This window comes from Acomys minous (assembly GCF_964271855.1).
Source record: "Acomys minous genome assembly, chromosome: 9".
Lineage (NCBI taxonomy): Eukaryota > Metazoa > Chordata > Mammalia > Rodentia > Muridae > Acomys > Acomys minous.
Genome location: NC_140490.1, coordinates 50,696,490 through 50,722,916, shown reverse-complemented (window position 1 = coordinate 50,722,916; position 26,427 = coordinate 50,696,490). Strand labels below are relative to the sequence as shown.

General features: G+C 43.1%; 1 protein-coding gene across 4 annotated transcripts in view; it reads left to right on the top strand.

Moving 5' to 3' along the window:
- RNF182 (ring finger protein 182) overlaps nucleotides 1-13,940 on the top strand; it is a 65,487-nt gene extending 51,547 nt beyond the window's left edge. For 3 of the 4 annotated variants that reach the window (XM_084796258.1, XM_084796256.1, XM_084796259.1), the window contains exon 2: nucleotides 10,803-13,940. In XM_084796258.1, the coding sequence (XP_084652384.1) occupies nucleotides 11,005-11,748 (744 nt within the window). In that variant the 5' untranslated portion in view covers nucleotides 10,803-11,004 and the 3' untranslated portion in view covers nucleotides 11,749-13,940. Of the gene's footprint in view, nucleotides 1-4,348; nucleotides 4,472-10,802 lie in introns of all 4 variants that reach the window. The other variant, XM_084796257.1, reaches the window with a different exon arrangement.
- Nucleotides 13,941-26,427: the final 12,487 nt, after the last annotated feature.

The window sequence follows — 26,427 nt, the reverse complement described above, 5'->3', positions numbered from 1 at the left end:
CTGCATCTGTTTTCATCAGCTGCTGGGTGGAGCCACTCAGATGACGGTTATGCTTGCTTCCTGTCTACAAGTATAGCAGAATATTATTAACAGTGTCAGTTTCTCTCATGGCATTTGACTCAAGTTGGGACAGCCATTGGTTGGCTGGGTCAAAGATTTTGTGTGTGGGGTGGTGTTCCCCTCCCTACACTGGAAGTTCCGCCTGGCTACAAGAGGTGGCCACTTAAGGCTCCATATCCCTCACTGCTAGGAGTCTCAGCTAGGGTAGCCACCATAGACTCCTGGAGCCTTCCCTGTGCCAGGGATGCCCTTACCCTCTGCCAGCTTCATTTTTCTCTCCCAGCCCCCTACCCAGTCTCCTCTCTCACCCAGTTCCCTCCCTCCATCTACTTCAGATGTCTATTACTCAGAAAGGTAACCTTATGAGTGAAATTTAACAATCCTCCCTTAGGCCCTTCTGGCTTTTAGAGTCTCTGTTGAGAAGTCTAGTGTAATTCTAATAGGTCTGCCTTTGTATGTTACTTGGCTTTTCCCCCTTGTGACTTTTAATATTCTTTCTTTGTTCTGTACATTTAGTGTTTTGATTATTATGTGGTGTAATGATTTTCTTTTTTGGTCCAATCTATTTGGTGTTCTGTAAGCTTCCTGTACATTTATAGGCATCTTTCTTTAGGTTAGGGAAAATTTCTTCTATGATTTTGTTGAAAATATTTTCTGGGCCTCTGAGCTCAGAATCTTTTCCTTCTTCTATTACTATAATTCATAGCTTTGGTCTTTTCAGAGTGTCCCAAATCTCCTGGATGTTTTGTGTTAGAAGCTTTTTAGATTTGACATTTTCTTTGACCAATGTATCAATTTCTTCTAACATACCTTTTACGCCTGAGATTCTCTCTTCCATCTCTGGTATTCTGTTGGTGATGTAGTTTCTGTTTTCTTACCTGGGTTTTCCATCTCCAGGAATCCCTCAGTTTGTGTTTTCTTTATTGCTTCTATTTCCATTTTCAGGTTTTGAACTGTTTTATTCATTTTCTTCACCTGTTTGTATTTTCCTGTATTTATTTAAGGGATTTATTAATTTTCTCTTTAAAGGCCTCTTTTATCTTCATAAGATTGGATTTAAGGTCACTTTCTTTGCTTCAGCTGTGTTAGACTATCCTGGGCTTGTTGCAGTAAGCTAGGGGGATTCTGGTGGTGCCATATTGCCCTGGCTCTTGTTGATTGTGCTCTTATGCTGGCCTTTAGCCATCTGGTTGTCTTTGTTATTGGCAGGCCTCTGATAATGCAGGCCAAGTTGTGGGCCAGAAAATGAAATACTGGAGAGAGGTTCATTTTACTTCTGTTGGGAGTGTTTTAGGGGGAATCAGTGGACAGTGAATGGGGAAGGAGTACAGGTCTCACCTGGTGATTCCTGATGGCAGCAAGCCCCTGGGGATGCAGGTAGAGCTGTGGACTGGGAAGAATACATAGGGAGCAGGGTGTAGCTTTCTACTGCTGTGCTTACCCAGGAGGACCCAGAGGCAGGGGGCTGGGGCATAGGGGTCTCACCTGTGTGTCCTGATGGCATCAGGCCTCCAGGGATGTAGGCTGAGCTGTGGGCCAGGAATAGGGTACACAGGTGACAGGGTGGGGCTCACAGCTGCTGGGTTTGTGGGGAAATAACACAAGGCAGGTAGGGAATTGTCGGGGAGGGGTCACCTGGTAGTCCCCGGTGGCAGCAGGCCTCTGGGAATTCAGGTGGAGCTATGGGCCAGGAGATGGAGTTCACAGGGGACAGATCATAGCTCACCATTGCTGGCTGTCTTCTTTAATCTCCCTCTTCTTTATATATTAAGACTGGGCCTGTCACTTGAACCCAGACCTTTCTGATTTGACTTACTAGGCAGCTTGCCCTGTGGAATTTCTCAGACCCAGCAGCACAGATTTTCAATTACTTGGTACTTCCCAATGGTAGATGATGTCTCTCCATCATATTAAATTGGTCTGGTCTTGGGTGAGTGTTGAAGTTAAAGTTTTAGTCTTTGTAGGAGGCTTTCTGGAACTCTCTGTATGTTGCTAGGCAACCATCAGGGTGTTACAGTACTACAGGTTAAATTCTTCTAGAGGCAGCAGCTGTTGATCTTTCAGGAATGAGTGGTTAGCATCTGCTGAGTCTATTCTTTTAGATTTTCCAAGTCGGATCCTGTTGCTGTTGAGGAAAGATTGTTTATGAGACGGAAACTCATAGCAAGCTCTGAGGTGGTCATCTGTACAGAGTTGCATGCCACTAATGTTCCTTATGAGAGACCTCTGATCATTAGTGTTACAGGATCTTTGATCCCATTGTGATCCCTGAAGTTGACCTTTAAACCCCTGTTTCTTGGGATTGAGCCCTAACACACACCTTTAATCCAAGCACTTCCTGTTTATTGTAAATAGGGGATCATGGTGTGCCTCTGCCCTAGCATTCACCTCTAATCCAAGAGCTTTCTCTACACAAGGTTTAATAAAGTTAACCCTAGGTCAAGAGGTGGAACAAGAAACCAGATGGCAGGGCTTAAAGGGTAGAAGGAACTTTGAGTTGAGGAGTATCTAAGACAGAGCATAAAAGGGGTCTTTGGCTCTTTATCTTGGGATTTTAGTTTAGCTCTCTAGCTCTTGAGCTCCTCAGCTCCTTGGCCTTTGGCTTTTTGGGCCTTGGGCTAGCAAGCCTTTGGCCTTGGGGATTTTTGGCCCTTTCCTCCTGGGCTGTCAGCTAAGCTAGTGAGCCTTTTTGGGCCTTCTCCATTGGGACATGAGCTGAGTAGGAAGTTCAGCTGGGTGCTTTCTCTGCCTCTCTGAGCTAGCAAGTTTTTCAGCACAACATCCCGCTCCTGAGTCTTTATTGGTAAAGTAGAACAATCTGGTATTTTGAGTTAAAACAATGCATTAGGACTGATGTCAGAGGCTGATGCATAGACATTGATGCTCCCCAATCAGGTGACTCAAGCCCTGACCAGGAGTCAGCATCCAACTGCACTTTCTTGGGGGTAGGTCACAAATCTGTGGCTTAAGCTTAATTTGAGGCTCAAATACCATACATAATAGGATTAGGAGCATAAGACTTTATGAAGGTGAGAGATGGCATCAAGGAGAAGTCAGCTCTGTATGATTTATTAATAGCTTAGATTAAAAACCAATACTCTGCCCTGCTATGTGCAGAGGGATAGCGATATTAGTCAAAGAACTTAGGATGTCATGAAAGCTGATTCTTTAGAAATGAAAATGTTTAAAGAGTGATGCTCCATTTGTTTTGGAGAGGAGCAAGCCATCAGCCCTCACCACCAGCAGCAGCCACAGATAATGAACACAGCACTTGCATCCATTCGAAATATATTGTCTCATCATCTCCTGGCAGGGCCAGTGATAGTTATTCTCCAGGATGGATAAGTATCCAGGACATGAGAGAGAACTTTGTAGTTGTGGTTTCATATGGGGGGGGTGATGTATCCCACTAATGCCAAGTTCAGATGGCTGATGACCTTCATGAGCAAGACTCAGGGTTCGTGAAACCTGGTAGTTGGGATAATTTTAAGGAACAGAACTCACTCCATAGCCTATCAATTAAAGCCATTGGACAGTGGATAACACAAATAGCACAGAGCAGAGCTGGGGAAGAGTAGGCAGTGTGATCATATTGGTCTCACTCTTCCATGTGCTCTGTTGCATTTGAACCTCTGTCGTCTCGGCAAGAGGTTTATCTCCCATGGGTATTCATGTACCTTTGGACTTGCACTTGCCCATTAGTATTGGGGAGCTTGTTTGATGTCTCTAAAATGTTTGAGTTCTTTAGAGGGACTCTCTTAATTAGCGAGCATTGTTACAATAAGAATGATGAAGGCTTATGTCCAGAAGAATACATAGAAGCTATATTTTGTTTGTTTGTTTTTCGAGACAGGGTTTCTCTGTGTAGCCTTGGCTGTCCTGGACTCACTTTGTAGACCAGGCTGGCCTTGAACTCACAGCGAGCCACCTGCCTCTGCCTCCTGAGTGCTGGGATTAAAGGCGTGCGCCACCACCCCCGGCTAGAAGCTACATTTTGGCCAGTCATTTCTAACGTAAGATTCACAATGGCTACAACTCAGGGAACTGGCTTTAAGCAACCAGAATGTTCTTTGCTCATGACTCAGCATACTGTATTAAGTCTGTGAGGTGATGTTTCACCAGGTCTTTCTTGGGGCCATGCATTCAAATGATGTGATTGGCCCTGGAAGGAAAGTTGGTGCTGGGTGGTCTGTGATGGTCTTGTTGACGGGTTTTGCTGCTGGATTTTGTTTGGGCTTCTGTGGCTTCTGATCTTCAGGAGTCTAACTTGGGTTTCTTCTCTTGTAAGCCTCCAGGCTGCAGGAGACAAGGGCAGAAGCGGGAGGCACCGTGAGGTCAGGCTCCGAACCCCCACAGGGCTGCTTCACTTTCAGACTGTTGGGATGGACGCCCCATGCCTGCTGAGTAAAGGGTGAGGAAACAGCTTCCTCTACCTGTTGATGACTTAACACTATGCTGTAGAGGGTGTTTGTCAGCACTGTGGAGAGTTTCTGTGGAAAACTTGCAGACTAAGGGTCAGGATAAATACTATTTGGCAAGATGATTTATCTACTATGAGTTCATTTAGAATTTGGCATAGAAGAGTTAAATAATGGAAATCTAGGAAGGAAGCTCCAAATAGGAAAGATTCCAAGCAGTCTAAAGGTGTGTGTGGTGTGTGTGTGGTGTGTGTGTGTGGTGTATGTGTGGAGTGTGTATGGGGTGTGTGTGTGGGGTGTGTGTGTGTGATGTGTGTGGTGTGTATGTGTGGTGTGTGTGTGGTGTGTGTGGTGTGTATGTGGTGTGTGTGTGGTGTGTGGTGTGTTGTGGTGTGTATGTGTGTGTTTGTGTGGTGTGTATGTGTGTGTGTGTGGTGTGGGGGTATGTATGTATGGGGTGTGTGTGTGGGGCATGTGGGGGGTCATGTGTGTGGTGTGTGTGTGTATGTGTGTGTGTGTGGTATGTGTGTGTGTGTGTGGTGTGTGTGTGGGGGTGTTATGGTGTAGAAGCCAGAGGTCATATCGAGTGTCTTTCCATTTTGGTGTTTGAGACAGGGTCCCACTGAATCTGAACTGAAGTTCACCAATTGAGCTTGGATGAACTTGTCCACAAGTCCTGGGAATCCTCCTGTCTCCACCCTTCTAGGGCTGAGATTACAGGGACAGTTCTGCATTTGACTTTTTATGTAGGAGCTGAGGACCTGATGTCAGGCCTCATGCTTGTGTGCTATTTCCTAGTCTGCAAACCGTCCAAATTATAAAAATTATATAATTTTTCAAAAAGGAAAAACATGGAGAATTCTTATCTAATGGCCTTTTAGTCTAACTGGCATATAGTAATATAACTATTTGAACTACAATGTAAAACTTGAAAAAAATATTAAGAAAGATACCACAGGGCTGGAGAGATGGCTCAGTGGGGTAAGAGCACTAACTGCTCTTCCAGAAGACCCAGGTTAGATCCCCAGCACCCACAGGTCAACTCACAATTGTCTGTAATTCCAGCTCCAAGAATTCTGACACCTTCACACTGATACACATGCAGGCAAGACATTAATGAACATAAAATAAAAAATAAATAAAATTACAAAGAAAGATAGCCAAGTGAACAACAGCAAAAAGATTCTTGGGCATCAAATAGTCTGCTGCCAAGGAGGAAAAATAAAATAAAGTATAGAACATTTAGAAAATGTGAATTTTAGAGATAAGTTATGAACGAGGAATGGAAATCAGTTTATTACATACCTGTATGTCATGAGAAGCACGGTTGGCATCACCAATGTTCTCTGCAAATTCAGCTTTTATTACAACTCCCCATACGGATCAACACTTGTGAAAGAAACTTCCCAGGAATTATAGACGGAAAAGAACCTGGCGCAGCAAGCTGGAGCAGTTTGCCATCATCCTGCCCTCAGCCATGTCTGCCTCTGCTCCCTCAAGCTCGTCTTGGAGTTAGAACTCCAAATTCAGGTGCAGCTATAAGCCTGTGAGAGCTGAAGGTGAAGAGTCAGGCACGGATACTGGCTTTCTCTCTGGGCTGGGCTGGCATTAAAGATGGAGCCTGATGGTACTTTCCCCTCAGACAATCCAGTCGATGAATTGCAGGACGGAAGTGGTGATTGTTCTTGAGAGAATCCATAGTCCATCCAGTTGGTCAAGTGGGGGGATCTGAAGCCCAGAACCAAAGTATAATGGGACGGGATTCCTGAGAGAACATGTGTGTAATGGGAGAGCCACAGGAAATAATCAGACAAATACAAGCAACACGCTCTAGGAGGTGATTCAAGGCACCGCTGCTCATTCCCGGGCTGTTGGATGCCCAAGAGCAGTCTCTACGCAGCGTCCGGTCAGAGAGCAAATGGCCTTCTGTGAAGAAGTGTTGGCTAGCTGCAAGGTGTCTCACCCTTGGCACCAGAGCCTGGGCTGGAGGAGTCACGGTAGAGCCTGCAGGGAAACAGCAGCAGCTAAACACACTGCGCATGGGCACCCGCTGGTCTCCCTCCTGGGATTAAAATTTGTATGTAAGAGTTTAGGGAGAGTACAAAGAACCAGGGCCCTCACGGTGAGGAAGGTCACAGGAAGGAAATACAGGTCCCACTGAGATTTGAACTCAGATCCCTGGATCCGCAGTCCAGAGTGCTAACCATTACACCATGGGGTCATTTCTAGGCTCATTTTCTTGTAACTTATTTCTTTGAAACTTCATATAGGAATACCTATCTACACTCCTCTCGCCCCTCGCTCTCCTTTTAACTTCTCCTATGTCCCCCCTCTCACACACACATCTCCTGAACTCATAATCTTGTCTTTTAAAAACTATTGTTTCATGTTTATACTTATGTATAGATGGGTACATACAAATACATGAATTAAAGTAATATGTTTTATTTCTTTTTTTCTTTTCTTTTTTTTAATTTTGAGACTGTTGGACTGAGTTAAAAGGCAAATCCCAAGATGGGCCTAGTGGTGCCAGAATGTGGTAAGAGCTGCTTGGGCAGCTGGTGCTGAAGGCGTTGTGAGACTGGTCTGGCTAAAGGTGAGTTAAAGAAAGGCCAGCTTGAGCAATGTAGTCCAGTCCTGTGTCAAAATAGTGTTACAAAAAGTGGGGCAGGGTAGTAGCTTAGTAGTAGAACATTTGTCCAGCATGTGCAAGGCCTTAGGTGCAACACACACACATGCACACACACACACATACACGCACATACACATGCATACACACACACACACACACACACACACACACACACACACACACACAAACTCTCACATACATTCTCTCCATTTCATGTACACATATACAAACTCATTCACACACACTTTCTCTCCATCATACACACATACACACAGTGTATTGTTTTTAGGAAACACTTGGAATAAAGTGATCAAAGTTGAAAATGGCAGACTGACCAGGCAGCGATCCCAGGTAAATGGTCAGTGGAGCGAGCCATGTCAGGGTTAGACAAGGCCGTGCTTGAGGTCCAGGCACCAGCAAGTTAAGGAATGATGTTCTTAAGGATAAAGAGGAGGAATCTCTGAATAAGGCAAGTAAAACTAGCACATAAAGTAGTGTACCATGGACCCTGTAAACAGAGCTGCTATAAATACAAATATAATTCTGCCAGGCACTTTAATAAATCCTGTTCAGTTGTCTCCTCCCTAATCTCATATCCACCGTGAAGATAATAAGTGATAGATACAAAGTTATGTTCAATAGCTATGCTGGGTCTGATGTCTCTCTGATACAGAACATTTATTTCCTGAAGTCTTAGAAAAGTTGAGCATACTTGGCTACAAAGAACAATAAATTCAAAGGGAAAGATTCTTCAAAGTTCTCATTTTTGATCATAATCCATTAATAGAAATAAATAAATGAAGGTGATTTTTTCTTACTACTGATAAATGATACAATTGAAATAACATTTTTATCAAAAGATAACTCAAAAGTCAAGTGAACTGGCCTGGTGATGCACACCTTTAACTCCAGCACTGGGGGAGGCAGTGTGCTGGAGGCTAGCCTGAGCTACATAGTGAGTTCCAGGCCAACCAGGGCTACGTGGTGAGGCCCTGACTACAAACAGCAACAATAGGAAGGTCAAGCTGTCTAAAAGCCCACAGAAGCTTCAAGAGCGTGAGCAGTGGGAAGTCACAGTCTTGACATATCTTTATCATTTAAATGAAAATAGAGTGTGTTTTTATTATAAAATGAGGATAAAGAATGAAAAAAAATAAACAAAAGTAAATTTGAGAAAACAAACCGGGGGGAGGGGAAGCTGAAATGGAGGAAACAAACCCAGTAAGATAGATACGTTATATAGCTAATTCTTTGATAAACAAAATAAAATTGGTATAAAGAAATCTCTGTGTGTGGTTAGAAAAGCAACAAAGAGTAAACAAGTATAAGTGAGAAAGGGACATATTTGGAGATACAAGGATAACGTAAGACAGCAATGAATAAAATTGATTCAAATAAGAACCCAGATGAAGTAGATTCAGACATGTGTCCAAATTTGACCCAAGAAGAAACGGAAAATTTGAATTGGATAGTAACCATAAAACAGGTGGGAAAGTGGTTAAAGAGCCAGCTTTTTAAAAATATATACCTTTACTGAATGTCTATGATTTACACGTCATGCACCAAAATCCCTCTCCTACCCACAGTAAAATAAGACAAACAGATAAACAAAAAATCTTGTCACAGAAGCTGTAGTGTATCATGCAGTATAGCCTTTTGTCCACATATGTTTACTTTCACATGTTCACTGCTACGAGTCGTGGGTCTGGCTTGAGGCCTACACTATCGTTACTGGGTCCTCACTGGGACTGCTGTTGGATATCCTGTAGTTACCATGTGTCAAGGAGATTCTTAATCTTTGAATCTGCAGGTCTGGCCCTTTCATGTGTTCCAGCAGGTCATGCATGGGGTAGATGTTGAGGTGAGGTTCACTCAGAGCCCTGGATCAGGGCCCGCTCCCTTGTCCTCAGGGCAGGGCCTGCTCTCCCTCACCCGTGTCATCATGGCAGGGCTTGAAAGAGCCAGCTTTGAAACAGCATGGCAGGCTATGGAACTGCCACTGAGTTTTAAGCAACGTTTAAAGAACACATTTGACTGTTGTTTATGCTGGTTCAGAAGCCTCAAAGCTCCTGCTCATTTACAGAATAAACACACATTTGACCCCCAAACTCCACACAGGACAGAAAATTCCTAGAGACCAATTTTGAATAGAGATGAAAAAGCCTATCTATTATAATTTTTGCCTCATAACCAAAGAGTCCATTGATCGATGTTGTCACAAGCACACTTCTTGCCACCGATGCCTATTATGCAGTGACATGAAATAAGTCATTTGAAAATTAGCAAAATTCACAAATAAGAAGGAAGACGGCACGTACCCTTGATTTTTAAAATTGCCCAAGTTTAAGTTGGCTCTTCCCTGCTCCTTCCCTTAAGGGTGTTGTGCTCCACAGCAAATTTTGAATTGCACAGTTGCTGTCTTTCTTCAGAAACGCTGTGACTGCCTCCTGCTATTACTGCTCAGGGCGGGGGGGGGGGGGGTGTGCTCAGTGACTCACAGATCTGCTCCCCCAAATATCACACATATTGAAGGTAATGGGAATGGTCCGGAGAACTTGGACACTGCTGCTCTTGGTCACTGAGACTGACTGCAGGTGACCCACTGTGCATATGAATAAGCCTTCTGTCCTTTGTTCAAAGCCAGCGCAGATAGTGTCACTGTTGCTAGCATCAGGCCTGCAGGTTGCACTGCACCTTCTACTTACCATAGAGGGAGAATTTTCATGACACACAGTATGTGGTGAATAGTGAATATTTCCCGATAGCCACTCGGGGAGGGGGGTGGGGATGACTTTTCCTGGGTTTATGGGGGGTGTGTAGTTGTGTTTTCCATGCTTGCTTCTCTCTCTTAGGAACTGGACGTGTTTCTAGTGCTTATGTCAGAAGCTTTGTGTTTTATTCTACTTTGTGTAGATGTGTGTGCACAAGACTGGCATTGAAACAAAAATTGGAATCAAATAGTCAAACACGGACGGCATTTGCAAAATAGATAAAGACGAGAAAACCATCTGCCTCACTTACCAATGCTCCAGTCTCCAGCAAAACGCTTCCTGAGGAGAAAAAAAAAAGGCCCTAATGCTTGTCCTTTAGACTTTCCCTGGGAAGCTGAGATGGTGGGGGCATTGGCCCCAAATCTCCACATTCATGGGTCTGAGTCAGGGGGTTGCTGAGTTTAGTGTCAGCTTGGGCTATGCAATGAGTTTGGGGCCAGCCTGAGCTATATAGTAACATTGTCACAAACAAACAAACAAACAAGCAAGCAACAGCAAGAAGACTCTCAGCTAGGCTTGTAAGCACTGTGGAAGGTACTTAGCTATTTTCTATAATGGTGCTGCAAATGAGTCCAGTGTTTCAAAGAGGCCACAATTTGATACAAATTTCAAAGAGATAGTCTGTCCCAGCTACACAGACCTTGTTGCTGAGCAGGTGGAACTGAGGTATACCCTAGTGCACTTCACACACATTAGGACTTAATCCCTTCTTAGGATGGTTGTAGACAGAAGCGGGACGTGATAGCTGTCTGTCCCAGGGCCAGAAAGGTGAAAGAAGAAGGGGTTTTATTAGTTAGGTTTGTTGCTCCTGATCCTTGGAGCTGAGAAAATGCTATGAAGCAGTTCTCCGAACCACCTTTTCGGTGATCTGCTTGCTTCGTTATAATCTGTTTGTTTTTGTTTTTTTGTTTTTCTTTGCAGATCCTTCAAGTGGCCTTTCAAAAATATGCACCAGAGACAGAGGAGCTGACGATGTTGGAAAGACTTGTGGATTCTCTCCCTTCTTTTCCTGCCCTTCCAGCCCCGTTGCCTGCCTCGGATGATGTGATGTTCCCAGGGACTCTGTAACCCAAGTCACTCCTTAGCCAGGCGCATCTACAAAAGATTGCATTCATAATTCAAGATGGCCAGCCAGCCGCTGGAGGAGCCTGTGGAGTCTCAGGTCTCAGATGAGCTTGAGTGTAAGATCTGTTACAATCGGTACAACCTGAAACAGAGGAAGCCCAAGGTTCTGGAGTGCTGTCACAGGGTCTGTGCCAAATGCCTCTACAAGATCCTAGACTTTGGGGACTCTCCCCAAGGTGTCATCGTCTGTCCCTTCTGCAGGTTCGAGACCTGCCTGCCAGATGACGAGGTTAGCAGCCTCCCTGATGACAATAACATCCTTATAAACTTGACTTGTGGAAGCAAAGGGAAGAGGTGTCTGCCCGAGAACCCCACCGAGCTGCTGCTTACCCCCAAGAGGCTGGCTTCCCTCGTCAGTCCTTCCCACACGTCCTCCAACTGCTTGGTTATCACAATCATGGAGGTGCAGAGGGAGAGCTCCCCCTCGCTCAGCTCCACCCCTGTGGTAGAGTTCTACAGGCCGGCAAGTTTCGACTCTGTCACCACAGTGTCCCACAATTGGACGGTGTGGAACTGCACCTCCCTGCTCTTTCAGACGTCCATCCGGGTGTTGGTGTGGCTTCTGGGTCTGCTGTACTTCAGCTCCTTGCCCTTAGGGATCTACTTACTGGTGTCTAAGAAAGTCACCCTCGGTGTCGTCTTTGTTAGCCTCGTCCCCTCTAGCCTTGTTATACTTATGGTCTATGGGTTTTGCCAATGTGTTTGTCATGAATTTCTGGACTGTATGGCACTTCCTTCTTAATCAAGATGCAAAATAGGACATTCAGCATATATGGCTGCGTTCAAATGATGTTCGTACCTATTTGCTTTCTTTTGTATTCTCTATTAGTGTCTACAGCCTCAACAAAGCCTGTGGCCAATACATCTGTGATCCATTTTTTATCCAGATGTTGGCTTGATGGGTTTTCCTGGATTCTGAAAATTTAAAAAAAAAAAGAAAAGAAAGAAAAGAAAAAGAAAAAAGAAAAAAGAAAAAAGAGTTCACTTTCTCATAGGGGTTAGACAAGCAGCAAAGCTGTGTGTGCTTAACTTTCCTGGGCCTCTGCTAGCTGTGAGATGTCTGGGTGCAGAGGCAGAGGCCCAGAGAGTGTTTTCAGATAGGTGCCAGGCAAGTTGTGTTACATTGTGGCAGGGTCCTTGTAAAAAGGCAGGCATGATGGTGGGTAGATGTCAGAGGCAGACTGCTCTAAAATGCATGGGTGTGCCCCCCATTCTCCTGACACTGGAACCCCTACTCATCCTCAGGTGCTTTCTCTATCAAGGTCATGCTTCTCTGAGATCTGCTGGCCCCTCTCAGATCCCCCTCTCTTCTGCGCAGTCACGCCTGCCCCAGGGTCCCTCCATCTTATCGCTGTGGGTGCTTTCCTGAACATCTCCCACTGTGGCACGTTGCTATAGAAGACAGATGACTCTAGGAAGTTAGCATGAAAGTAGGCCTCATGCCAGGGCGTGGCCATTTGTCTTCAACACAGGCCTTCTTCTCCATGTGTGGTTTTTCTCCCAGGCCTCTCTGGGAAGATCTGAGCAGTTCTTTTTTTGCACGTGGAAATATTCTCTGAAGTAATTCCTTAACGCATTTTGGTTTTGTTTGATTTCTAACCACATTCCTTCGTCAGCCCCATCCCTTATCCTGAACAAAGTTCCATTTAAATTAGTTGTTATCAGTTTATGAAGGATTCCTTTTCCTCTCTTTGTTTTGGAAATCCGATTAGGGCTGACTTTGCTGATTGCTGCAACACTCTGGGGGAACCTGTGCTGGTGAAAACCCAGCTACAGGCTACCAGCTGCCCTAGCCTTAGGCAGTGACAGCCCAAGTGTTCTGCTGAGTTGTACTTGAGTTCAGATTTATGTCCTATGGAAGTCCAGGCAAAGGAGAAGGTGAAGTCACATCAAGCTGCTCCCTTGCTCAAAGAGGCACGTTACTGGGATGAAGTGGAGGGGGCCGAGTGCAGCTCACTTGTGGTGGTCTGCTATTCAGTCAGTTTGGGCATAGATTTGAGTCCTTATATTTATTTTCCATAATGACTTAAGGCTACGCAGCTTAAGTAGGACTCCTTTTCATGCAGCGGGGGTGGGGTGAGGGTGGTGTTGAATGTATATATTTATGGGGATAAATTGTTTATCAGGTTTTAGATGGAGGATAGAATGCTCACAGAAACTAGGCAGAAAAAGGAGAGAATGATTCTTAGTCTCTGAGACTCATTACTGATGACTTAACAATATAATACCCATAATGCTTAGTGAAGGGCTTTACCAAGATTTTGTTAACTTGTTTGTGGTGAAATATTTATTGTGTGAAATAGTTGCAGGGGGCCAATTCCAATCTCCCTATTTAGGGAAAGATGGGTACTTACCTAGAGTAGGAGATTTATTTTAGTTGTATAACTACTGACTTTCAGAACATGTGTGCCCAAGGTACATGTAATGGGAAAATACATGTGGGATGTGGTCCAATGAAATGTAAACCCCTACTTAGAGCTAAATACATTTATGATTCCAGAAACCCTAGTTTTAGGTGGTATTGTGGATGCAGTTTCCAGAATTCTCTTTGTACTTTGAGTAAATACAATATTTAAGAGGTTCTGTGGTTTGGATTTATATATTTATAAGGTTTCCTTTTAAAGATGCTCATTTTGTCTTAACTGTAATGTTGAGTGAGCTGGTGAGTTACCGCAGGAAGAGATTTCCAGAAGACTCTGGACCCACTCTCTGTTTTGCTACTTTGTGTGATGTCTGCAGTGCTGAAGTTTTTATATGTGTTGTGGCAATAATTTTTAAATGCCAACATGTTCCTTTTAAAGAGTTTTAAATGTACGGCAATTAACAACACAAAACGACACAACTCTTACTGCTGTTGAATGGAGAGGGCAACTCTTTACTGTTGTGTTCCCTGTGCTAATGTTTTCTTGTCTATTAAATTTTATTATTTCTAAATGAGATGTTTGGTTTCTCTGATTTATGGGTGAGATGCCATTATCACTTCAGATAACCATAAACATGAACTTTCATTAAGCCAATGCCTTTTTCAGACACATGGAGATTTTAGAAGCTTCCCACAGAGCTAACCTCACCTATCCTACGTCTACAAAGGCCCTCATTTTTTTTTTTCAATTAGAGAAGACGCACTGAGGAAGCTGAAATAAGAATATTATCTTTATAAATGAAATGATTTATTTTGTTTGATTTGATTAAGTATTTCTAACTGCTCAACAAAATAGAACCTAGCGTGTTGGTATTCCTGCTCAGACGGAAAGGTACCCCGGAACTTGGGAGGCCAGGCACCACACAGCTCTGAGGCGGGACAGTGGCCCAGTGGAAGGGTATTCTGAGACACCAGAACCCAAGAGCCACACAGCTCTGTGAGGAAGGCTCTTCAGCAGAGGCAGTGTAGCTTCCAGGACAGGGAATCCTTGGCTGAGCTGGACTGCTACAGTGTAACAGCTTCCTTTAGGGGCTCCTCTTCTTCAGTCAGCAGTCCTCAGGGGAGGGTGTCCCCAGCTGAGCTCAGGCGCTCAGGAGTCTCAGCCCAGCTTCACCTCTTCACTTCTTCCTGATAAACCTTATTGAAGGTGGTGAGATGAGCTAATGTAAGACTAGTTAAATTATATAAATGCAGGTTTATTGGGAGCAGCTCTTGGCCACCATGCAGGGGGAGTGGCAGAGACGGGGTGGGGGGCGGGGAGGACACATGCAGGTGGGGGGGGGGAGAAGAAGAAGAGAAAGAAGAAGGGTGGGGGAACCAAAGTGTCTGGATTATATAGCAAAGAGCCTCTGGAGGCAGCGAAGCCTTGCCCCTGGGCTGAGGAGTTTAGGGTGGAGGGCAGGGTATGTCAGCCACGCCCTGCAGCAGGTAGGGGCCCAGGGATGCTGGGAGAACCTGGAGGTCAGGTCTGCCTTGGTTGAAAAGGTACCTCAGTTGCTTGTCTGGGTCTGACACCCAACACTTCCTTTCTTTGCTTCTTGGCTTCTTCAGATGAGAGAGTCACACCACACAGCAAATCTCATAAAAGATATTTATTGGGAAGGATGAAGCCAGGGTTCAGAGGGACAAATCCAGGGGTGGCTGCCTCTGTTCCCAGGAGAACATAGCAGGGTTTATATAAGATTTCTTACTGGGTGGAGCTTTTCAGGGAGGAGATTTCCAAGGTGAGGATTAAAGGGATTCCAAGTCCTGGGCTTGGAGGAGCTCAGGGATTGGTGGGATTTTCCTTGTAGGGAGTTATTTGAGCACTCTCCTGCCTTGGGGTTGGGAAAGGCAGTTACAGCCATTAGAAAATGGCTGTTAGGGAAGTCTGAAGGAAGGGGCCTGGCTGCCTTAGCTCCTCAGAGGTGTGTGTGTGTTGGGAGGGGGGTGTGCCTGGCCTCCTTCCTGCCTTGAGTGTTTACAAAGTTTACAAAGGGAGTCCGTAGCAGGGTCTGTGGCTTTAGTCATCGCGAGGCGCCAACACAGTGAGGTAGAGATCCCTTACCTGAACAAACTGAAAACAAAACAAAACAAAGCAAACAAACCAAAACCAACAACCCCTCCCCCCCAAAAACACACAAAAACAACAACAAAACAAAATCAAAAACCAAAAACAGAAAAACAAACAGCAACAATAAAAGAAAACCCTACGTCTACTAATCATGAACATGGAGTAGTTTGAGAGTGTGCAGCAGTCCCGCGTGCACAATAGTCATTGAATTAACACCACGTGTCAGTCAAGAACAATGGTTTCATTTGCTTTGGAAATCTTTAGACAACTGAAGAAAGAAGCAGGACAAGGAAGACAGTTGCCTAGTCCTCTGTGATTACTCTGTGAACGCAGGCTTAGCTTCTGAGAAACCAGGAAGCAATGAACGTTTGCAGGGTTTTGAACATTGTGGAAACCTCGAGAAACTTCTCAGTGTACCAACCTGCCAGCCGCGAAGGCAGAGGGACCTTGATGCTGCTAGATAAACGGATGGAGCCTAGAGGGGAGCTCAGAAGAAGGGCAGCAAGGGAGCCTGGGAGAGTGCAACGGAGGCAAACATGTGGTTTATTTTATTTTATTTTATTTTTTATTCTTTCCTCGCTGACACAGTCTCAAAGCTTGCCTTGATTTGTTGGAATACTTCAGCCAGACTACATGTTATTCTAGAACTTTCCTCAAAACCAATAGTGACAGCCCTTGTTTCAGGTAACCATTTGTTCTTGCAGCTTGCATTTTATGTTTTCCACATCTTTGCCCTCTTCCTTACATACTTTTTATATCTATACCTATTATGAAATTTTACTCCAATAGGCTTAGTAACAGGTCTTTCCTTGTAAGTTGATTTTTTTTCCTATAACTTGTTCCCTTTCCAAAAATTTTTTTATTTACGATTTTATGTGTATGGGTGTTTTGCTTACATATGTGTCTAGGAACCATGTGTATGCCTGTTGCCTGAGGTCAGAAAAGGGTGTTGCATCTCCTGAGACAGGAGTTACAGATGGTCGTTGCAAGATCAACAAAGGTTCTTAACCACTGAGCCATTGGAAATCAGCATCTTTGCTGGACTGGATGTGGATAATTAACATTGAAATATGAGTAAATCCTAAGGGAGTCTCAGACACAGTAATGAGTGATCCCAGATTCGTATATGACTTACATCCATGGTATAATCTAAACCTAAGTATACTCAGCATGGATATATATGGTCAGAAATGAAACTACAGCCTCAATACAAAGTTGGGGTATTTGGTAACTTACTTTTCAAAGTGGTTGGGCCTTGGTTAAGTAAAATATTCAATTAAACAAGACAATTGCTTGGCTAGCATTTTAGTTCATCAGATTTTTATTGACTGTATTGATTATATTAGGATAATTGGGGTTTCAGGAGAAAGAGTGTCCTGGACGATCGGGTTGCCTGTGACCTTGTTTTTCACAGATGTGTAAAGAAAGTTGTTTTGTGTGTTTGTAACCATGCCCCTCAGGGAAGAGCTCTGGCCTAGAGTCCTGACTTCGCAAAGCAGCTGAGGTTGTGGAAGAGATGCTCAGGCAGGGTGGGAAAAGCACCAGCCCTGAGCTCCCCAAGGCTGGAACTCTGAATGCTCAAGGGAAGGTACCAGAGGGAAGGTTCTGGAACAGCCAGAGGGAAGGATGGAGGCCGGAAACCATGTAGTCATCATACCCAAGAGGAATAAAGTGGAATTAGAATCATTAAGTCAACACATATAGAAAGAGATTTCAGATTAGTTTATGATGGAAAAAAATACTAGAGAGGCTTTTCCTCTGGATACTTTCAAGTGCATGGGATGAAGTTGTAGGAACGGAACAGTTATTGCTGGCTCACGTAGCAGCCGGTGTTAGCACCTAAACTAGCCGTGTTTACTTTCTTTGTTAAGTAAATGAATGACATATAATTCTCAATTAGCACTTCCTCGAATTGCTCCCAACACAATCTCACTGTGGGTGAACCAATCAGAAGTCATCTTGTGTGTGTGTGTGTATGTGTGTGTGTGTGTGTGTGTGTGTGTGTGTGTGTGTGTGTGAGATATTCTGGGCCAAGATAAGGTATTGCTGGGAGCTGGCTTCATGTTAACTCCATCTGGATAGTTTGGAGTTCATGAAACTTTTTGTTGTCAGTCTCCAGACTAAAAAGCTTGTCTTCTCCCAGAATTTCCAATGGATTTTAGTTATTTTAGCAACACTTTTTAGCTTGAGATGTTGTTTCGAGTGCAAAGAAACACTATTAGTCAATAAATGAACATCTATTTTTGGTATGTGTTAAACCCAAACTTCCCACACTTTTCCTTTTAATCCCCTCCCCATTTTCTGATTTACTTTAATATCATTTATAGAAGAACCTCATGTTCCCATTATCATCCTCCTGCACACATATGCACATACACAACATAGATGTGTATCTATACACACGATACACAATGCATACATGAAACACACACACACACACACACACACACATACATACACACATATATTCTTATGCATTTTAGGAAAAAGCTGTGAAAGAGAATCGTGTTAATCACCCAAAAGCTTTTAACTGTCCAGGTAAGTAATACTGAAGGATTGTTAGTATTTTTTTTTTAACCATTAACTACTTTTTTTTTTTTCCTGCTCATAGACTCATAGACTCAGCTGCTTGCCTCTTTTATTGCCTTCAATATTACTGAGCAATGGAAATTATTTTAGCCAAACAATATACTTATTTGCTGACATTGCTGCTGTTTGATGCGTTTTTTCTCAGTATTCCAGCTAGAACTAGCTGTACAGTTAATGATTACATTGATTGTCATACACGTTCTTTGACTAGATCTTCAACTTGTACCAGCCTATGATCTGACCAGCTGAAAACCGCCGGTTAAAGTGGGCTAAATGACAAGCTGACTTTGTGGGCCTTTCTGCTGCCATAGTGGACGGGGAGGAGAGCTAAGAACTGATCCCTGAAGACCAAAGAATGCTGAATTCTGGCTTTGGAATGAGGAGGAAGATGCTACCAATTCCCCTGTTCCCTACCCACACGTTCATGTTCCACATGGGGCCCTCACCATTTCTTTTTTGATACGGAGCTTAAAAATTCATTATTTTGACTCATATTCCAGCTACTTATTGTATATAATATATACATTTCCCTTGACTTTTGAAATGATACCCATGCCTTTCATGGCTCATTGGAACTGGTTTACCGTTTTTTAAAAGCAGGATCTTATTATGGAAATTGCTCCATAACATATGTCGTAGAATGTGTCCAAGTGGCAGATTCATTGAGGGAGGGCTTCCAGGCTGTGTGAGTGGAAGGGGAGGAAAGGCCAGTGTCCTTTCTCTAGAGACTCACTGAGTGAGCATCTGCACACTGCAGTGTCTGGGAGTCTAAGGCTTTGACAGATCTGTTGAGTACCATAGTTCAGTGTTTCCCACACTTAGCTTGTCTTAGATCCCTTCCCTAGGACATTAATTAATACTTAGTGGGGATAGTTTGATGGAAGCCGTTTTTGTGAAATCGGCCTTAGAGAATGGGTGAAAAAAGAAAACAAACAAGACCAGCTACAATATAGAATCTGAAAGTGAATATTAGTCACTGAGCCAGCACATGAGTTTAATAGACAGCCAAGATCAAGGTAGTGGTTGCTCAGTGGGTCCAAGTAGAATGGCACCATGTGACTTAAAAGGAGGGTGGGAGCAGGCTGCTGAGAGCACATTTGGTAGTGAGTGGCTGAGATTTCACTTGTTTCCAACTTAATTGGAAGACCTCCTTGTCCAGATTTTACAGTTTTGCATCCAACATTTGCATCAGCGTCAGTCTTCTGAGTCACTCTACACAGAGAGATTCCTAAATATATGCAGAAGGATGTCTCAAGTGGAGTCATTACGCACTGGTTATTTGCTTTGCTGATGAAACTTCCACTGTGCATTTTCAGAGCAGAACCCAGTATCCCTGCTTTTGAAGCCCATGCACCAGATAGAAGCATTTTGCTCATCATGTTAGTGCTCGAAATATCGAACAGTTCAGAGTGTGACCACCTTGTTTAACAGATGAGGAACCAACCCAGGAAAATGAGCAAAGGAGTCATAGAACCAGGGCTGGAGACAGGGCCTATCTAGTGAGGGACACTGAGGTCCAAGTCGACTTTTGAGTCTGCATCAAGACCTTACACTCCCTTGTTTCATTGGCTTTAGGTGATGGATGATCACATGATAGATAACAAAATATGAAGCTGGATAGGTGTTATTTAATTCCCTACAAAGTGTGTGTGTGTGTGTGTGTGTGTGTGTGTGTGTGTGTGTGTGTTGGGCTGGGTACATGTGTGTACATGTTTGTATGTAGGTCTGCGTGCCCATGAGGACACACATAAAGGCCAGGGATTGACATCATGATGTCTTCCTCAATTACTTCACATTAGTTTTGAGCCAGGGTCTCAGCGACCGTAGAGCTCTCTGCTTCGGTTAGACAGGCTGGCTGATGATCCCCCGGGAGCAGCTTCTGCCTTCCAGTGCTGGGGTTGCAGACACCTGGTGCCATGCCTGGCTTTTTTTATATGCAATATCGAGGATCAGAAGTCAGATCTTCTAGCCTGCAGAGTAAGGTTCCATTATTTTTTGTAAATTTTTTGAGATTTTATTTATTTTATGTGTTTTTTATGCATGATACATTTGCACAGTGCCTGAGGAGGCCAGAAGAAAGTATCTGATCCTCGGAGGTCAGAATTAGATGCTTGTAAGCTGCCACGTGGATGCTGGGAATTGAACTCAGGTCCTTGGGAGGAAGAGCCAGTGCTCTTAAGTGTTGAGCCATCTTTCCAGACTTCGACTTCTTTTTTCCTTCTTCTTTTTTTTGGGAGGTAGGGTGGGGGGTGTCAAAGCACATTCTTCAACAGCCTGATGTGTATTTTCAAAAAGTGAAAATGGCAAGTTTTTGCAATTTGAAAATACCTTTCTTCTTTTCCAGGCCTGACTGGTGGGTTTTTTTTATTTTTAACCTTAGTGTTTTATTGTGCTCTGAATTCCTCTCTCACTCCTTCTCTTCCCTCCCTTCCCTTCCTCTCTTCTCCCCTCTCCTTTTCTTCTCTCCCTCCTCCTCTGCGGTCTCTTCTCCTTTTCGTGAGTGCTTGTCATAGTGGACCTTGGTGAGAACACTGATTTCAGATCTTTCCTGCGTTCATTCACTCCCTGCTTTGTCTATCTCCTGAGTTCGTTTGTCTGTTTTGGTCTCTGTCTTTCAGAGAGAACCATCTCCTGAGCCTCTAGTTTTCAACAGTCTTTTCAATTTAGTGGGGAATCTAAGCAAACCTAATGGAAACACTGTATGCCTGTGGGCTTGTCTCCAGTGAGACCTTGCTGGTGTGTGTGTGTGTGTGTGTGTGTGTGTGTGTGTGTGTGTGTGATTTCTGTTTTAACGACAGAGGCCCAATTCTAACTCTAAATATCTTTTATGTTGGTGAGTTCCTCCTCAGAGGATAATCCTGGGTACTAGTGCTTTGGAGGCCCAGAGAAGGAGGAGAAGGAGAAGGGGGAGGAGGAGGGGGAAGAAGAGGGGAGGAGGGGGAGGAAGGGAAGGATGATGATGATGATGATGATGAGGCCTCCGACTCTTTTCATAGACTACCATTTAATACCTACTGATAGCAGGGCTCCTTGCCCCCCCATCATCAAGGAAGGGCAGGGGAGGAGCAGTTGCCTGGCTGCATGCAATAGAAAAGAGAATCTCGGAAGCTCATGGCCTCTGTGACATTGTCCACCCCAGATTCATAGGTGGCTGGGACATCTAACTATCCAGCTTTCCAAGATTCTGCTTGAATTATCTTGCTAGTTTTTAGAAGCCCTTCCCTTCCATGGTGATTAAAAGAAGTATGGCCCTCTTAGACCCATACACTTGAATGTGCAGTCATAGGGGAGTGGAACTCTTTGGAAGGATTAGAAGGACTAGGAGGTGTGGCCTTATTGGAGGAAGTGTGTCACTGGGGGGTGGGCTTTGGCATTTTAAAAGCCTATGCCAAGCCCAGTTCTCTCTCTCTCTCTGCCTGCTGCCTGCAGATCAGGAGGCAGCTCTCAGGTACTGCTCCTGCACCAATTGTGCTAGCTGGCTTCCCACCATGATGATAATGGACTATACGCCTCTGAAACCATAAGCAAGCCTCCAATTAAATGCTCTCTTTTGTAAGAATTGCCCTGGCCATGGTGTCTCTTCACAGTGATAGAACAGAGACTAAGCCACCCTCCTTCCTGCCACTCCTACCACCGGCCTAGGAGCGACTTTGATTAAAGTGTATGTTTGTTGTGTTTCTCAGATGCACTGACGCCCAGCGAGCTTCTGTGGGTTGCAGAAGTTTTAGAACCTTACAAAGAAGAGTTAATGTGTCTATACAGCACAGTAGGAGGGAGATACTTTAATGTATGCAGAGGCACTACCAATTTCACCTGAAGCATGGGTGTGTTCAGGATGGGAAGAGACCCATTTTCAGCATCTGTTTTACTAAAGGGGAAGACTCTTCAGTAACAACTGTTAATATAATCTCAGTTATACTAGGGTGTGAAGATGTGGAGGGGATAATTTTTATTTTAAATTCACTTTAATGTCTTCTACATTTAATAGGAATATGGTTTCTGACTTAGAAGTTATCTAAAGTATTTGGAAAGTGATGAACAGAAAGTGTTTCCACTTTAAGTGCAATAAAGTGCCATGGCCTCTAGAGTATAGGGTAACTCTCCAGGCAATGAGAGACATAATACTTAAAATGATTAATGATGTCATAATCTGAAAAGTCTCAGACTGTCAAAGCCAGTATTTTTCTTTTAAAAGGTTTATTGTGGCTAAGTTATTCATCAAAATCTATTTTGCAAGATGCTAGCATTGTTCTAATAGGAAATTCAGAAATAATTAAACATCTGTCAAGTACCATTTGTCTTTAATTATGCAGGTAAACGTGAGACTGTTGTCTGCACAAGTGTCTGGCACTGTTACATCAAATAATTAGCATAGCATCAGGATGTAGAATAATGGCATGCTCTATACACTGAGCAGCAATGAACCAAAAGTGATGAGCTCTGCCGAGCAATGGTTACTTCCTGTATCTCTGAGTCGTCCTGTGCTTATGAGTTTTAAGGCTCCGAGGATCCCAAGGCCCTGTTCCCCTTCCTGCAGCATCCATTTTGGAGGCCCTGAAACAATACTAAGATTAATTGAGCATTTATTGTGTTCTAGAGTCTGTATTAGGTGACTTAAATGTATAGTCTCAGTCTGTTGCCATGGTAACTCCAGTTTCCTTATATGGTAGTCAAATTCAGGCTGCTACCAGATAATAAATGATTTCTTTTCCCAGGCTAGCTCTATCTACTCCCCTTTAACTGTGTGTGTGTGTGTGTGTGTGTGTGTGTGTGTGTGTGTGTGTGTGTGTGTGTGTGTATTCTGTCCCTGTCTAGTTTGTACAATACCATTTACTTTTTTCTGAAAGAGGAGGCATTTGGCATCCATCTCTTCCCACTACCAAGTTCATTGGTTCTGTTATTTCTGACTTTTGTATTGATTGTGTTAAATTTCAGAAACATCAACACACAATCTCATTTCTTTACAGCTGACTGATTCTGTGTTCTTTAAACTCTGCTTTCGGGTTCCTGGCTTGCTTTGATATATGATGGAAACTCTGAGACAATTTTATTAATGTTATTTTACAAAACACACTAGGTAAATATTTTAAAAATACATTTTTTTTTAAAGCTTTTGATTTTTAGAAAAATCCAGGAGATATTTAGACAGCTGTTGAATATTTCATACCCCATTTTCCTCCTATTAGCATCTAACATAGTACTAATATAATATGCTTATTGTAATTAATGAACAAATATTGATGTAATACTTAAAATCCATACTTCGATTTATTTGGGGGGGTGGTGGTTTCCTTTTTATGTTCAAGATAAGCCTAGAGTATCACATGACTCTTAGTTTTCCTGTGTCATTAGGAGTCTCTTGACTGTGACAGTTTCCTGAACTTCTCATGTGTCTGAGAGCCTGAGACAGAGCAGGTAGCATATGAAACGTTTCTCATCGAGATTTGTTTGGTGGTTTTCTTATGATTAGAGTGCAATTTCTATGACGTCACATCATGATACATCGTCTCCTAACCGGTGTTGGCTTTGGTCTCTGGGCTGTCGTCAGGATTGCCAAGCCTCTTTCTAAAGTGACCTGTTCTTTTTTTTCTGTTCTCTATTCTCTGGAAAAAGGTCACTGTGACTTCCATGTGGGGACTTTCATTTTCCTGAGAATCCATTGTTTAGAATATTTTTGTATAGATGGTTTGTCACTTTTCTTTTACTTATTTACTGACTCAATATTTATTTTAGTATGGATGTATGGACATGTATCTCATATCTTTGGATATCACCCAACAGTACTTTACTTAATTTGTTACTCAAATATTATTTTACCTTTGGCCACTGAGAATTTGTTCAGTTGGCTTATGTTTTCTTTTGATCCATATTGATCGCTATATGTATTTATATCTTTTATTTTGAGGCACTTTTTCCTTTAACTGTTTTTCAGAGTAGAAGTTTTAAAGGTTTAACTTCAATCAAATTTTTATTTATTATTAGGAGTGTGTTCATACAAATTTTCCTAGTCTATCAGTTCACTGGATTGAATTGATTGGCTTTCAAATGTTGATGCCCTCTCCTACCTAGAATGAGTCCCACATGATAGGTACATAATGCTGTTGGGTTGCTCTGCTGATATGCTGCTGTGTCTCTTTGCATCTCTGTTCATGAACAATATAGTCATGTGCAGTTTTCTTTCTTGCAGTGTTTTTGGTTTGAATGTGGGGCAGTGCTATCCTCTGAGGATGGTTTAGGAAATAGCCTCTGCCTCTGCTTTTGGGAAGAAATGGAATTTCTTCTTTAAATGTTTGATTGCTTTTTTGAATCAATCTTTTTTTGATAGGAAAAACATTATATATTCCATTCAAAATACCTCCCCCAATAAGTATTTAGAAATATATCTAACTAAAGAAGTGAAAGACCTTATCTTAGTCACTGTTCTGCTTATGTGAAGAGACACCATGGCTAAGGTAACCTCTATAAAAAACATCATCATTTAATTGGGAGGTTGCTTACAGTATCAGTGGTTTAAATTATTATGATCATAGTGGGGAGCATGGCGGTACACAGGCAGACGTGGTGCTGAAGAAGTAGCTAAGAGTTATATCCTGATCTGCAGCCAGGAGGGAGGGAGGGAGGGAGAGAGGGGGGCCCTGGTGGCCTGGCATAGACTTTTGAAACATCAAAGCCCACCCCCAGTGACATATTTCCTCCAATAAGGACACATCCACCAACAAGGCCACTTTACTGGAAGTTACTGGTTTCTTTGAAGACTCAGTTGTCCAATATGAATGTGTTGTTTTGGTCCCAAGTGTAAGATGTGGCAGTGTTTTTCCACTGAAAACAGACTCGTGATCATTGTTAGCTGAAAACAGACATGTGAGAAGGCATGTGATATTTTGCTGGAAGTTGTCTCTTATGAGGGGTGTGACTTTTGCCAGCTGCAAAACATTCTTGTGTGGACTCTGGGAAGGGATTAATAAAAGCCTACAGACAGTGAGAGATCTCTTTTGCATTGCTAAGCTTTGCAACAGTTTATATCACTTTGCTGGTCTTAATTTATCTACTTTTTACTTCATAGAGAGAGAAACACTCCTGAGAACTTCTTGTGGTAGTCTGGTTGTTTCTGCTGACTCATGCTGATTCAGTGGAGTCTTGTTGTTTCTGCTGGATCCTGCCTCTGCCACTGATTTGTGTTGCTATTTGGTGTTTGCTATTTGACTGGACTGCTGGTATCCTGACAACGAAGAGTGGAATCACCCCAAGGAACTACATCTAAAAAGCTTCACAACTCCATTTTCTAACTAACCTTTTTTTCCCTGTACCTCTGGTTGGTGGAAGAGAGGTAGAAGTGTTTAAGAACCCTAAATAAGGTAGGTTTTTGAAAAATCTAAGCCTACCAGTCACACTTTCTAATTCTTCCCAAATAATGCATCAATTGGGGACTAAGTATTCAAATATATGAGCCTATGGAGGGACATTCTCATCCAAAGGACATTATCCTCTACAATGAAAACTTTAATAAAAAGAAAATCACAGAAGATACTAGATAATGGCAAAAAAAAGAGTCTATGTTCCTCGATAGGCAAATTAATATTGTGAAAAATGGCAATATTATCAAAATTAATATTTATAACCAAGGCAACACCTACCAAAAATCCCAAAACATGTCTCACAGGTTAAAAAAAATACAAGAATTCATATGGAACCACAGAAGAGCATGGATGACCAAAACAATCAATCTTAAGATTGTAAATAAGATCATTTCTGGGGGTTTTATAACACTTGGACTCAAATTACACTGTACAGCTATAACGATGAGTACAATTGGTAGACCAATGGAATAGAGCCATGAGATACAGTCAAGGACTTCCTATTAGCAGTAAGATTAAATTTGAGCTCTTTAGGACAGTAATCAAGAGATTTCACCTGTCTAACCTCTCCGCCCTTTCATAAAGATGCTGTTATTTACTGAGGACCTTCCATTTAGACACATGGCAGTAACACCGCAGGGTAAACTTGAGTATTTTACTTTCCAGATGTGACGGGATACAGAGAAGTGGACTAATCTACTGATAATCACATAGATAGCGGGCAGCCAGGGTTGGAGCCCCCTCTTCCATTCCCCAAGCTGCAGTGTATGTTCCCTTCTGCGAATCCTCTACCCATTCATACTTCTCTGTCCCTCACTGTCCCCCAAGCATGTGAAAATTTGCAGTTCCCCTTGGGGTAAGGTGCCCACCGCATCAGAGGCAGAACAGACACAGTAAGCAATCTAACTAGTACGCTCATGGCTCTTTCACATAACTATCCAAACAGAATCAGTCAGAGGATGGAGCCATGAGCCGAGGATGGATCTGAAGGATGGCTAGACA